Below are 14403 nucleotides of genomic sequence, written 5' to 3' on the forward strand. Positions count from 1 at the left end.
CCTAGCTGGCTTCCATGGCAGAGGTGGGGATTTGAACCTGGGTCTTCCCGGGTATTAGTCCAATGCTCTAACCACTATACCATACTGACTCCCAATTACTGCAGGACTTGGGTCTCCATAGCCCTTCGTGCCACTTGATATCGCCTCAGAGTGGCGTACGTGGGCCCCTTGCTGTGGCTCTACTGCTTTCTTCTTCCCATTGGTCCCCATCCTTCGTAGCCTGGAGCACACAGCCAAACGTCTCCTTATCAGCCTCCCTTCCAAAGAAAACATGGCAAAGTCTTGCGTGTCCCCTCGCATTCCTGGCTTCCCATGAGAATCCTTCTTCTTGAGCCAGTGTGGCATAGTGGTTAAGAGCAGCGGACTCTAATCTGGATAACCGGGTCCGAATCCCCACTCCTCCACATGAAGACTGCTGGGTGACCCTGGGCTAGTCACAGTTCTTTCTGAACTCTCTCAGCCCCACCTACCTCACAAGGTGTCTGTTGTGAGGAGGGGAAGGGAATTCGACTAAGCCACTTTGAGACTCCTTAAAGGCAGAGAAAAGCGGGGCATCAAAACCAACTCTTCTTCTTGTGGGAGGTCAGGAGACATTCTGGACACCAATGCAGCCATTCCCAGGAGCCACACCTGCCCCAGAAATCCCTGATCAGCCACTGCAGCTGCTCTTTGAACCCCTTCTCTATGGTAGTCACCAATAAGAGACAAGGAATCCTCCATCCCTAGACACATTCAAATACTTTGAGGAGCAAACTTCCACGGTCCTGCCCTAGATGGCCCAGCCTAGCCTGATCTCACCAGATCTCCGAAGCTAAGCAGGGTTGGCTATGCTTAGCACTTGGATGGGAGACCACCAAGGAATGTGTGTGTGTTAAGTGCCATCAAGTCGCTTCCGACTCATGGTGACCCTATGATTGAAAGTCCTCCAAAATGTACTATCTTTGACAGCCTTGCTCAGATCTTGCAAATTGAAGGCTGTGGCTTCCTTTATTGAGTCAATCCATCTCTTGTTGGGTCTTCCTCTTTTCCTGCTGCCCTCAACTTTTCCTAGCATGACTGTCTTTTCCAGTGACTCTTGTCGTCTCATGACGTGACCAAAATACAATAGCCGCAGTTTAGTCATTTTAGCTTCTAGGGTCAGTTCAGGCTTGATTTGATCTATAACTCATTGATTTGTTTTTTTGGCAGTTCATGGAATCCGTAACCCTCTCCTCCAACACCACATTTCAAAGGAATCTATTTTCTTCCTATCAGCTTTCTTCACTGTCCAGCTTTCACACCCATACATAGTAATAGGGAATACGATGGCATGAATTAATCTAGTCTTGGTGGCCAGTGACACATCCTTACACTTCAAAATATTTTCTAGCTCCTTCATGGCTGCTTTTCCCAGTCTCAATCTCCTTCTCAATCTCCTTCTGACCAAGGAATACCAGGGTTGTTATGCAGAGGAGGGCAACGGCGAACCACCTCTGTTCGCCTCGTGCCTTGGAAACCCTACGGGTCACCATGAGTCGACTGTGACTTGACAGCGCTTTCCACCACCAAGCTTTCATGCCTTCAGATTCTCTGTAATTTTTGTTGTTAAAAGGGACTTAAAAAAATGAATCTTCTGGAATTTTGTGTCTTTAAACAACTCGTTGTATCACTGCCCATACGCTATCGATGTACGTCTCTGCTGTCAGTTTGCTTCTACGCCTTCTAAAATACTTACCGTGAGAATGGGCAACAAGAAATTCAATAAAGGCAGAGGAGATTCTTCCACCTCAGTTTGCTCACCGCTACTGACCCCCCTTCAAAGTGTGCAAACCCAGTGTAAGCACTGAGCATGTGTTCTGGGTGCACTCTTGGTTCACACAGAGCAACAGCAAGGCCCAACAGGCATGGCCGACACCCTCAACAAACTGTATGCTTCTAGAATATGTAACACACAAACAGGGCTTCTTGGACCCAAGTAGACGGGGTTCTGTGAGGCTAAAAAGTTTGCAGGCCACGGGACTAAGGAGTGACATTCTGTAGGGCGGGTACATTTTACCACAGCTGGTGGTTAGTAAATTCATTTGAGTAGTACATTTTAAAAGAGCCCCGTGGCGCAGAGTGGTAAGCTGCAGTACTGCAGTCCAAGCTCTGCTCACGACCCGAGTTCGATCCCGACAGGTAGCCGGCTCAAGATTGACTCAGCCTTCCATCCTTCCGAGGTCGGTAAAATGAGTACCCAGCTTGCTGGGGGTAAAGGGAAGATGACTGGGGAAGGCACTGGCAAACCACCCCATAAACAAAGTCTGCCTAGTAAATGTTGGGATGTGGCATCACCCCATGGGTCAGGAATGACCCGGTGCTTGCACAGGGGACCTTTACCTTTTTTAATACATTTTTGCCACAGTGGTTTTAAAAACTGAGGGTGTTCGTACTGTAGATTTTAGCGTGTCATAAGCTGCCTCGAGATGTGAAGAGGAACATTTAATATATTTTTAAAAATAATTTAGGGTTGCCAACCTCCAGGTACTAGCCAGAGATCTCCTGCTACTACAATTGATCTCCAGCCAACAGAGATCAGTTCCCCTGGAGAAAACGGCCGCTTTGCCATTGGACTCTATGGCATTGATGTCCTTCCCCTCCCAAACCCCGCCCTCCCCAAAAACCTCCCGCCGGTGGGGAAGAGTGACCTGACAACCCTAAATATCTAAAATCAAGAAGACCAAAGGAAATCCATTATGCTGGGCACATTACCACACCGTCCTCTTCTCTCACAACATACTGGGCCACTTTAAAAGAGCTGAGATACTCGTTCATGTTCTGGATTTCCGTATCGTCGGTGGCGTCCTGGTTGCGGTCCAGCAGCTTCGAGATGGCCGCGTCGTCATAGTGGATCACGCTGCTGTCCTCTACGTCTTTGTTGTCGCCTGCGAGAGGAAGAAAGCCGGCTGAGGGGAAAGAACCGGACTGCAGGAGGCACGCCGAGGAGCGGGGCGGCGGCTGTGAGGTGAACAGGCCTGTCTTTGCAGAACCAGCAAGGGTCAAAAACGGTAGCCTAGAATTTCCAGGAGGCCAAAGCAAAGGAGAACTAGCGTGGCGTAGTGGTTAAGAGTGGACTGTAATCTGGAGAACAGGGTTCGATTCCCCACTCCTCCACAAGCAGCGGATTCTGATCTGGAGAACAGGGTTCGAGTCCTCACTCCTCCTCATGAAGCCTGCTGGGAAGGGTTGCCAACTTCTAGGTACTTATATTCTAACAGTGCAAAAGTGAAAACCAAAAATCAAAGGAAACTTATTAATATAAACATCATGCAAGGAACAAATTAGCTGTATACAAACGCTACAGTTTTTACAAGGTGACAATGTCACAAAGTAACAAGGTAAGTATGAATCACAATTGTATCAAAATCTTAATCTTATTGCTTTTCAGAGTCAATCAAACATGAAGGAGCAGGGAACAAGATCGAAACCTTGATTTTTCATGTTTGATTGACTCTGAAAAGCAATAAGATTAAGATTTTGATACAATTGTGATTCATACTTACCTTGTTACTTTGTGACATTGTCACCTGTAAAAACTGTAGCGTTTGTATACAGCTACTTTGTACTAAATTTGTTCCTTGCATGATGTTTATATTAATAGGTTTCCTTTGATTTTTGGTTTTCACTTTTGCACTGTTAGAATATAAGTTTCAATTTGAATAACCTCGAGCTTGGTATTATTCTTTCTACAGCTAGTCTAATTAATACCAGTGCATTTTTTGGTTTAACCTCCAGGTACTGGCTGGAGATCTCCTGCTATTACAACTGATCTCCAGCCGACAGAGATCAGTTCACCTGAAGGAAATGGTCGATTTGGCAATTGGACTCTAGGGCATTGAAGTCCCTCCCCTCCCCAAACCCTGCCCTCCTCAGGCTCCGTCTCCAAAACCTCCCACCAGTGGCAAAGTGGGACCTGGCAACCCTACTGCTGGGTGACCTTGGACTAGTCACAGTTCTCTCCAAACTCTCTCCGCCCCACCTACCTCACGAGGTGTCTGATGTGGGGAGAGGAAGGGAAAGCGATTGTAAGTCAGTCTGAGACTTCTTAAAGATAGAGAAAATCGGGGTATAAAAACCAACTCTTCTTCCACAAATGAACCCAGGGCAGGCCTGGCCTACCTAGTTACCAAGGGTCTTATTCAACCTTTTTACTTGTGTTAGATTAACAGAAAACAATACTTGTGAGAGGCAAGCAGAAACGAAACCGACCTACCAAATTAAAATTCAGTTAATTATTTTTATTTGAATCACTCTTCTCTCATTTTGTGCTCATGGCCCATTGTGCTCAACTGGATTTTGGGAGATTGACAGCAGCGGTCTCACATCATCTGGATTATTTTCTCCCTGAATTCCACCCTGTGCTGCCCAAACCCTATCAAGGCTTGGTCTTTGGCCTGAACCATGAGGGGATACGTAATATTTCTAGGTCCACAGATAAGATTACCAAAGTGAGGAACCCCTTCAAACAAATATGAAGAGCAACTAAAAGTATCTTCCACAGCCCTCTGAGCCTGAACCAAGGTTATCTGAACCAACAGAACCTCCACGTTCAGAGGCAGTAAACCTCTGAATACCAGTACCCCAAGGGCAACAACAGGGAAAAGGCCTCTGTACCCTGTTGTTTGCCCTCCACAGGAACTGTTTGGCCACCGTGTGAAAAAGGATGCTGGACTTGATGGACCACTGGTTTGATCCAGCAAGGATCTTACCATGTTCTTAGCTGATCTTAGGGCAAGTCCACAAATCACCAGTTCCTCAACACCAGAAAGCATAAGGGAATTATGTCAAACTGATAATTCTCTCACTATAGGATGAGCCTTCGGCTTTGGCTCAGCCTTGTCCTGCCCTGCCCACCCGGGTTACCCTCATTGCCTAGGCAACTGCTGGTTCTGACAGTCTGATTCACCACATCTACCGGGCAGTTTGCACGTAGAAGTTTCCGTGCACATTTCTGATATACAAAGGCCGCGCACATTTCTGATATACAAAGGCCAAGCGGATGGCCCATCGTGAGGGAACGGAGAGCTGAGTGGCACTCCAGTCTCTGCAAGTCACTTACCAGGTGGGGGGCCACCATGCTTCTTCTTCATGCCAGGCGTCACCGTCCCCCCTTTAGAGGCTGGAGCCTCCGTGAAAGGAGTCATAGCCTCGGGTAGTCCGATTCGCTGGCCCTGAGATATCATACCTGAGAACAAGGGAAGCAGAGAACTAAGCCGTGATCGATACAGAGTGCTATTGAGCAGAAGAAAACCCTTCCTTCCAACCTTACTTCACAGTAGGTTGGAGCACTGAAACCAAGGCACATCCCACTGATGTGACGTGGTGCCTGTTGTAGGCCTAGAACCAGAGCCCTTCAAGTAAAGGGCAAAAGACTGGACCTGTTGGCCAAGCAACAAGGTCCAGCCAATCTTGACCTTCACCTGTTCTCACTAGAGGATCCGTCTGGCATTGAATGGCCTTCAACTTTAGCCCTGTGAATGGCTCAGACCTTTGTAGGCACTTTCAGGTCAGGGTCAACCTCAGTCTTGGTCATCTTGCTGACAACCACAATTGATAAAGAATGCCTTCTCTACTTGACCTGTTCTTCTCAGTTCCAGCTCCTGTCCTTCTATCAGGAACTTACTGCTAGACTCTAGGATTGCCAACCTCCAGGTGGTGGCTGGAGATCTCCTGGGATTACAACTGATCTCCAGGCGACAGAGATCAGTTCACCTGCAGAAAATGGCCACTTTGGAAGGTGGACTCTGTGGCATTCTACCCCATTGAAGTCCCTCCCCTCTCCAAACCCCGCCCTCCTCAGGCTTCACTCCCAAAATCTTTAGGTATTTCCCAACTCGGAGCTGGCAACCCTACATCCACAAGCACCACGTTGGGGACCCCTGGCCTAGTTGATGGATCTGGACTTTCTGCTAGCTGCCCTTTCCTCTTGAGTTCTCCAGTATACACAGACACGTTTCCTCAGGGACACTGAACTGAAGAACACGTTTCCCAGGTCCAGAGTCAAGCCAACCATCCCCTTCCTTGCCTGTTCTTCCTCCTACCATAGAACCTCAGATTTTGATCCCACCAAATCGACCTAACCCCTGAAGAGACTTTGTGTCCCGCCCCGCTGAACCCGAAGGCCACAGCCGTTCCGTCACACCTTCCACGTCGTCTTTGAAGAGCTCCTCCGTCCCGAACTTCAGGATATCGTCCAGCTCTTGTTTTGACATGGAGCTGGACTTGGAGCCGAGGCCTGGACGCACCACCAGGTGTGTCAACATCATCTTCCTCTTGGCCACCTGGGTGATGCGCTCCTCGACGGAGGCCCTTGTCACAAAGCGGTAGATCATCACTTTCTTGTTCTGCCCGATCCGGTGGGCTCTGCTAAACGCCTGGACAAAGGGGGCAGGGAGAGGCTTCAGAACTGTGGGAAATATAAAAATGCCTCTTCTGCCCTCCCCTGTTCTCCAAAGTGGGAACGTTTCCTCCTCCTGATACCCAAAAAACCGGCTTCGCTGAGACACCAAGACCAGAAATCCCAAAGGTGTTCATGTCTTGTTTGCAACCTTGCTGGGACCTTACTGAGAAACCTCCTCTTGCCTCTAGTAACCTTAGATTTATAGGATTCATAGAATCATAGAGGTAGAAGGGACCACCAGGTTCATTTAATCCAACCCCCTGCACAGTGCAGGAAATTCACAACTTGCTCCCCCACACATACACCTCCAGTGACCCCTACTCCATGCCCAGAAGATGGCCAAAACAAAAACAAAAAAAACACCCAACCCTCCAGGATCCCTGGCCAATCTGGACTGGAGGAAAATTGCTTCCTGACCCCAAAGTGGCGATCGGCACTACTCTGGGCATGCAAGAAAGGGCCACAAGAGCCAAGCACTGTTGCAAACCTTCCTGCCCTCCCTCTCATGATCTGCCTGAGGTCACAGAATCAGCATTGCTGTCAGATGGCCACCTAGCCTCTCACTAGGCACAAGCCCTTGCTACCACTATTTGGCCCTCCAAGTAACTGGTTGGCCACTGTGTGAGACAGGATGCTGGACTCGATGGGCCGCTGGTCTGCTCCAGCAGGGCTCTTTTTTATGTTCTCATGGTGCTTTCTTGCCAACTCGCCCATTGCGGGACCCTGTGCTTGGCAGGATTCTGGGGCACGCCCTCAGGCACGCCCTGTCAAAGGGACATATCTTCTCTTGAAAAAACCCGTTTCTCCAAGGATGTCACGAGACACAGATCCAAAGCCATCGAGGCAGAGGAGGCTAACACCCCAAACACAAGAAGCTGCCTTATAAAGAGCCAACCCGTTAGTTCGTCAAAGTCAGTGTTCTCTATTCGGATTGGCAGAGGCTCTCCAGAACTTCAGAATCTTTCCTGTCCCCTGATCTTTTAAGCGGAGATGCTGGGGGGTTGAACCTGGGACCTTCGAATTGCAAAACAGATCCAGAGCCAGGGCCCCACCTGGTTCCACTCGAAGGCCTTCCCCTCCTGCTAGATGTCCACTCCTCCATTCGGTTTAGAAAGGAGTAAGCCATCCTCATTTCCCTCTCCTGTTGCTACATCTGTATCTTTCAGGGCTCAACACGCACCAGGGCTCAGCCTCACAGCCAGTTTTCATAACTGCCCAATACACAGGATTAATACCCCGACGTTCAAGCCACTCTTGAGGACCAGACACTTAAAAAAAACCCCCTAGGACTCTCAAAGTTCTCCCATATGATCCTTTTATTTTGGACATGCACATGGAAAAGCGCTGCACATGCATGTGGGAAATGGCTTGATGGAAAATGCACAAGTTGTTAAAAAGCAGATATGTCAGAGTCAGGGTTAGTTAGGGCATGCACACACTCAATGACAGACATCCACTGTGTGAAGCACCCCTTCATGCAGCTTAGTAGTAGTAGAAGAAGAAGAGTTGGCTTTTATATGCCGACTTTGGCTTTTATATGCCGACTTTCGCTATGTCAGGAAGACTCAAACCGGCTTACAATCACCTTCCCTTCCCCTCCCCACAACAGTCACCCTGTGAGGTAGGTGAGGCTGAGAGAGCTGTGACTAGCCCAAGGTCACTTAGCTGGCTTCGTATGCAGGAGGGGAAAACAAATCCAGTTCACCAGATTAGCCTCCGCCGCTCATGTGGAGGAGCCGGGAATCAAACCCGGTTCTCCAGGTCAGTGTCCACTACCCCACGCTCTTAACCACTACCCCAAGCTGGCTCTTAAGACGAGTGGAGTTGCGGAGGAGGAGGAGAGGAAGAGGAAGAGGAGGAGGAGGAGGAGGAGGAGTTGGTTTTTATATGACGACTTTCTCTACCACTTAAGCTGCCCTCGCAGAAGTTCAATCAGCAGCAATGAACAAGTGATCATGCACGGCTCCTGGTTCATAAATCCCTTCCCCTGCTAATTTGGGCATTTTAAACATCTGCCTAAGCAGCCCATTTGGCAAACCTATGAAGTCGCTGAACACGAACTGCTGTTTGTCTGTCTGTCTTTTTAATAGCGTTGGTAGTTACTTCCTAATGGCTGCACGTTCCTGGCAAATAGGGAAGGGAAAAGGGCATATGCACTGCCTTGATTTCCTTGGAGGAGAAGCAGAACAACATTAGACACATGAATAGCCCAGACTAACCCAAGCTTGTCAGAGCTTGGAAGCAAAGCAGGGTTGGCTTTGGTTAGTACTTCGATTGGAGACCTCCAAGAAAAACCAGGGGTGCTATGCAGAGGCAGGCTACAACACTTAATTATTAATTAAGGAAGTATCATAGTTTCTGCAAGGTATTCAAAACAATGTCCATATTTCCAAATTGCATCCCAATTCATTAGGGTGTGTGTGTTGAGTGCCGTCAAGTAGCTTCCAACTCATGGCGACCCTATGAACCAATGTCCTCCAAAATGTCCTATCTTTGACAGCCTTGCTCAGGTCTCGTAAATTGAGGGCTGTGGCTTCCTTTATTGAGTCAATCCATCTCTTGTTGGCTCTTCCTCTTTTCCTGCTGCCCTCAACTTTTCCTAGCATGACCATCATTAGGGGTACCTTTTAAAAAAATGGATTAAAAGGCTTTTTGTTCATTAAAAGCAATGGAAAAGGGGAAATGCATGGCCTCAACCTGCATTCCAGAATTGTACTACTTTATCCTACGAAGTGTGTAGAAAAGATTACACATCTCAAGGTGTGGCCTGGAGTTCTCCTGGAATTACCAGCAAGCAGTTCCCCTGGAGGAAATGGCAGCTTCAGAGGGTAGACTCTATGGTAATGCACAGAGTTTGCTCTCTGAAGCTTTGGTATACCATAGAGTCTAGACTCTAGAGGAAACGGATGTCCTAGAATGGCATCACATTCATAGTGAACACCCTCTCATCCCGAAACTCCGCCTTCCCCAGGTTGCGCCCCGAAATCATTAGGAATGTCCAAACCTGGACTCAGCAATCTTGAACACATGAGCACATGAAGCTGCCTTATACTGAACCAGACCCTCGGTCCATCAAAGTCTGTATTGTCTACTTAGATCGGTAGCGGCACTCCAGGGTCTCAGGCTGAGGTCTTTCACATCACCTATTAGCCTAGACCCTTTAACTAGAGATGCCGAGGATTGAACCTGGAACCTTCTGCATGCCAAACAGATGCTCTGCCACTGAGCCACAGCCCTTCCCCTCTTATGAGTAGACAAACCATTTCTCTAAGATGCTATGGGTTGGAAAAGGAAGCCAAGGAGGGGATGGAGATCCCCTGCTTGTGGGATGCCCCAGAGGAATCTGGCTGCTCACTGAGTACAGACAGAATGCTGAACTAGACAGGTAATTATGTCCTCAGTCTCTCCCCTCCACAACAATAAACTGCGAAAATAAAAAGGCAATCTTGTGATCACACCCCCAATAAAAAAGATCCACGTAGAAAACAAACTGTTCACACTGAAACAACGTTCAACAGTGCCGAGAAGATAACATGCAGCCCGTTTTTGTGAAATGCCATAAAATGAATAACATACAAAAAAACTTCTCGTGCAAAAGACTCGGGGTGTGTGTGCATGGGGGGGATGAGATTAATACAAGAGGAAGCAATGGCATGCATGCTCTTCCCAGAAACATCAGCAGCTCTTTGGTGGGGGTAGGACAAATGGATTTGGGGGGAACTTGAAGGACCAGAAACTTTGAGGGGTGGGGAGAGAAGAGAAGCAAGGAATGCAAAGGGGAACATGGGAGGGCACGGGGGAGTGGCTGGGGTTACCAGGGTGTATTTTACCAGATGGTTAAAAAAAAATGGAAAAGCTAGAAAATTAACCTGGATGTCATTGTGGGGATTCCAATCAGAATCGTAAATTATGACCGTGTCGGCCGTAGCAAGGTTTATGCCCAAACCACCGGCTCGGGTAGAGAGCAGGAAACAGAACTGCTGAGCTCCAGGAGCTGAGGACGACAAAAATCCACGGGATCGGGGCGGGAAGGGGAGCGACAGGGTGAGAGACAGAAAGGAGATCAGGGTTAGCGAGAGAAGCGCGGACATTACAGAAGGTCCAGGAAGCGTCCCGACTAGAAGGAAAAGAAGCCAAGACGGGTTAGTGGTGGACAAGGAGGGGATGGGTTAAGGCCTGGGGCAGGCACGGGACAAACGTACGGCCTGAGCATCCTTTCTTGGAGTGCTCAGACTTAAACAGGAGCCCCATGCATCCAACTCAACCAACGGGTCTACGCGGATGGCAGGAGTCACCCCTTTTGCTTCTGTCATTCATTCCCAGGCCAAGTGCCACAGAAGAACAGCTGGTGTGGCAGGAGAAATCAACTAATTACACAACCGATGGCACCTGTGAGCCCAAAGAACACTGGCAGATGAGGCTGTCCTCTGTGTCTCTGCATGACTAGCTGTCCTGACCTGCCACCCTTCCCCTTTTACCTATTTGGGGGGCTGGAAATAAAACGGTGTTGAGCTTTGGTGCATAAGAGCCGCCGTTTGGGGCGGTGCCGCATCAGAACCAAAACAGCCTTGAAAAGAAATTAAGCAGGCCCTGAATCAACCAAGGGATTAATTTTCCTAAACTGAAAACTTTCAGTGAAGGAAAAAAAAACCTTATTAGGAACGTCATCGGCCCACCGGCCACACGACTTCAGTCTTGCAAGCTTCCAGTGGTTCAGAGTACACTAATGGCTTCCAAACACAAGTGTAAAAATTGCATCCTAAATGGGAAAGCCCAAGGAAAGTACCATTGAATCTGTCGATGGCTTCCTGACGCAGTCCTCCTGTAATCCCCCCATCGATCCGCTCGTACTTGTAACCTTCATATTCTAAGAAATCTTCCAACAAATCCAGCATTTTTGTCATCTAGCCAAAAAAACAAGACGAAACATCAAACCATGAACTAGTGCATCACAGGGGGGGAGAATCAGTTTAAATGCTCCTGCACGCCCAAATTGCCATCCCACTGTAGAGGCTGCCCATGGTATCTCTGCATGATTCCCTGCTCTGGCCTTGCCTCCTTCCCAATCAGCCTCCGCTGGACTGTGGTAATTCTGCCGTATTTCTGCAATGGATGTGATTGGATCAATCATTAGATCCTGATATAAAGATGGGGGGGAATTACAGCTCCTCCAAAGTGACTGCCCACTGCATTTCTGAAAGAGTTGCTGCACGGACCTGCCTCTTTTTGACGAGGCACATTCAGACCAACAATTCATGCAGAAACACAGGGGGTGGGATCCTCTAAGGGTGTGCAATCCTTACTCTCTCATACTTCTTTTGGGAGAAAAAGTGAAGGGGACTTTCAGTTTTAACTTAGGAAAAAGTGAGCCTGTTCTGGGGACAAACTGTTGTTAACATTTCTATTAACATCATCCACACAGACTTACAACACAAGGCAGTTTGGTACTAGGTAGCACTTGTCAAGCTCTTTGCAAACAAACCGACTTCACAAGTCATAAAGTCGGTCAGTGTTCTTAACCCCCATAAAGAGACAGGGGCCTGAGGGAACAGTGGCTCCCTTGCAGCCAAGGGAGAGCTAGTAAGCCAAGACCAGCTACTAAGCCGTCTGTCTGAAGGTGACTAATGTGTATCCTTGACAAATTAATGTGAATTCATGTTATTGTATGACCAGGTAGATTGTGGAAACCACTGTAAAGCCTTCGTTTCGCATTACTCTTTGAGAGGATGAAAATGCGACTGAAGAAGCTTTAATGAAATGGGATTTTACCGGAAGCCCATTCCACTACTCGCTTTCGTTTCCATCGTGCTTTCATGAACTGCTATTATTTCTATTGGTCTTCAATACATCTTAGAATTTACTCATTATGCTTGAGAGATGATTTTTCAATTGTATATGAAGTGTACATGTATTATTATCACTGTATTTGTTACGGAATTACAAGCTACTGTGCGTATTTGTGTCTAGTCATTCGTGCTGCAGTCGTTTAGGTGCCCTTGCAGCCAACGGCAAGGCAAGAGTTGAACCAGGGACTCCCTGCTTTGCTGTTCAGTTCCCTACTGCTACGCACTAGCTCATACAGTGCTACAACGGTGAACCTCTCTCGCGATGGTGAGTTTCTGACGAGCGCTTCAGCTAACAGGCTCGATTTCACCTTGCTGCTTCGGCCCTGCTCTTCAGCTCCCTTTTGTTCTTCAGCTCCTCCTCTAGGAAGTCTGCCGTTGGCTCAGTCTGGGTCACCTGAGCCGCACCTGGGAGAAAATGAGCACCCGATGGCCTCCGTCCCGCAGCTTCTTCATCATCTTCTGCAGTAGCATCAGCTTCCCCGAAGACTTCACCAGCGAGTTGCCGTCATAGGACCCGTTTGGTAACACTGGGGCTTCCTAAGAGCACAGCAAAGAAACGTGAGGGAGGGATGATCCATCCACGAGGAGGACCAACATCTGCCACACAGCCCTTGCTGAACAACAGCAAGCTGTAACCATCCTACTCTCGAGCAATTACCCCTCATTGCCATCCAAAACAAAGCCTCGGCACACAAAACTGAATTTGATCTCATTCCTCCGATGTTGCCCTCCCCTTTCTTTCTGGACTCCCCGCAACTTGAAATGTAGACTCCAAGGACCTTGGGGAAATCCATTATGGTATTACCTGGGCTGATAACACCTCTGGATGGTGGCCACCCCAGATGGAGGTGGAAGCGCAAAGGTGGGAAACAAATCACACAGACCTACCACGGCTGCCACGGGGAAAAGATACGGGTGGTTGCAACACTTCTTCAGATCCATCATGATGTTGAGCAGCGACACCTGGTTGCCACCCCCTTTGGAGTTCAGGGCCTCAAAGTTCCTCGTCAGGATTAGCTTGTAGTACTTTCTGCATGGTGGAAAAGACCATCAAACATGGACCACAAGAGATGAAAGCGTCCCACAACAGACCGCCTAAGGGGAGCCATGGCTTGATCCAGTCAGCCCTACTTGAATTCTTGCAGGCCTTGAGGGGCGACAACTTACTTCTGCATCTGACTGAGTTCCACCCTCACGATCAACTCTGTCTTGGCAGGCATGTTCTTGAACACGTCGGCCTTCAGCCTCCGAAGCATGTGAGGGCCCAAAAGGTCGTGCAGTTTTTTAATCTGGTCTTCCTTGGAGATGTCGGCAAACTCTTCCAGGAATCCTTCCAAGTTGCTGTGGGAATAATGTATGACAAGCCAATTACCAGCCAAGCAGCAGAAGCCAAACCATGTAGGGCAAGCTGAGCAATACGCTCTGCCTGCAGGGCAATGCCACTCGGCCATGCCTCTTATTCCGTCCGTTCAATGCACAGCCTCAATTTGCCTCTGAGACATCCAGGGTAGAGGCAGGAGGGGTTTAACCGTCCTCCATTTGGTCTCACTATCCAAAACCAGGTTCCCTGGTCTGCTATTAGCATATGAAAGAAGAAAACAGAGAGAGTTTTTAAAATGTCTTTTTGGAGGAAGGGGAAGGCAAGGAAAAATCTGCTTGTTGTTGCTTTTATCTTGTTAATGGACTCTTCTATTGTTTTTATGCTTTTGCAATTTGGTGTTGCTTTGTTAGTTTCCTTGAGTCTGAGGAGATAAGGCCAGATAAAAATGTTTTAAGTAAGTAAATAAACTTCCATGAACATGCCAGTGGATCCAATCTATTATCCTATTGTGATCCTTAACAACAATTTTGTGGGGTGGGACAGTATGGTTATTTCCCCCAAAGAGAGACAGAGACTCCTAAAGCCCCTTGGTGAGCTCATGGGAGAGCTGGGATTCAAACCCAAGACTTTCTGCTCTACATCTTTGACTCTCAACCCCTACGCTATGCCAGCATAAGATGAGTAAATACTCACTTGAACCTCTCCGGAGTGAGGAAGTTGAGCAGGTGAAAGAGCTCCTCGAGGTTGTTCTGCAGGGGTGTCCCGGTGAGCAACAGCTTGTAGTCTATTTTGTAGCTGTTGAGCACCCTAAAAAACTT

The 14403-nt window shown here is 48.2% G+C and overlaps 1 protein-coding gene across 1 annotated transcript in view; it reads right to left on the reverse strand.

Moving 5' to 3' along the window:
* Positions 1 to 14403, reverse strand: part of CHD5 (chromodomain helicase DNA binding protein 5) — a 68117-nt gene that overhangs the window by 26508 nt on the left and 27206 nt on the right. Inside the window, exons 17-25 of the mRNA XM_056865561.1 lie at positions 14279 to 14400; positions 13432 to 13605; positions 13153 to 13294; positions 12670 to 12801; positions 11205 to 11322; positions 10288 to 10412; positions 6161 to 6392; positions 5078 to 5203; positions 2731 to 2903 (exon numbers count right to left, since the gene is read on the reverse strand). Coding sequence (XP_056721539.1) covers positions 2731 to 2903; positions 5078 to 5203; positions 6161 to 6392; positions 10288 to 10412; positions 11205 to 11322; positions 12670 to 12801; positions 13153 to 13294; positions 13432 to 13605; positions 14279 to 14400 — 1344 coding nt within the window. The remainder of the gene's footprint in view (positions 1 to 2730; positions 2904 to 5077; positions 5204 to 6160; positions 6393 to 10287; positions 10413 to 11204; positions 11323 to 12669; positions 12802 to 13152; positions 13295 to 13431; positions 13606 to 14278; positions 14401 to 14403) is intronic.

Source organism: Euleptes europaea, chromosome 19 (genome assembly GCF_029931775.1).
Source record: "Euleptes europaea isolate rEulEur1 chromosome 19, rEulEur1.hap1, whole genome shotgun sequence".
Lineage (NCBI taxonomy): Eukaryota > Metazoa > Chordata > Lepidosauria > Squamata > Sphaerodactylidae > Euleptes > Euleptes europaea.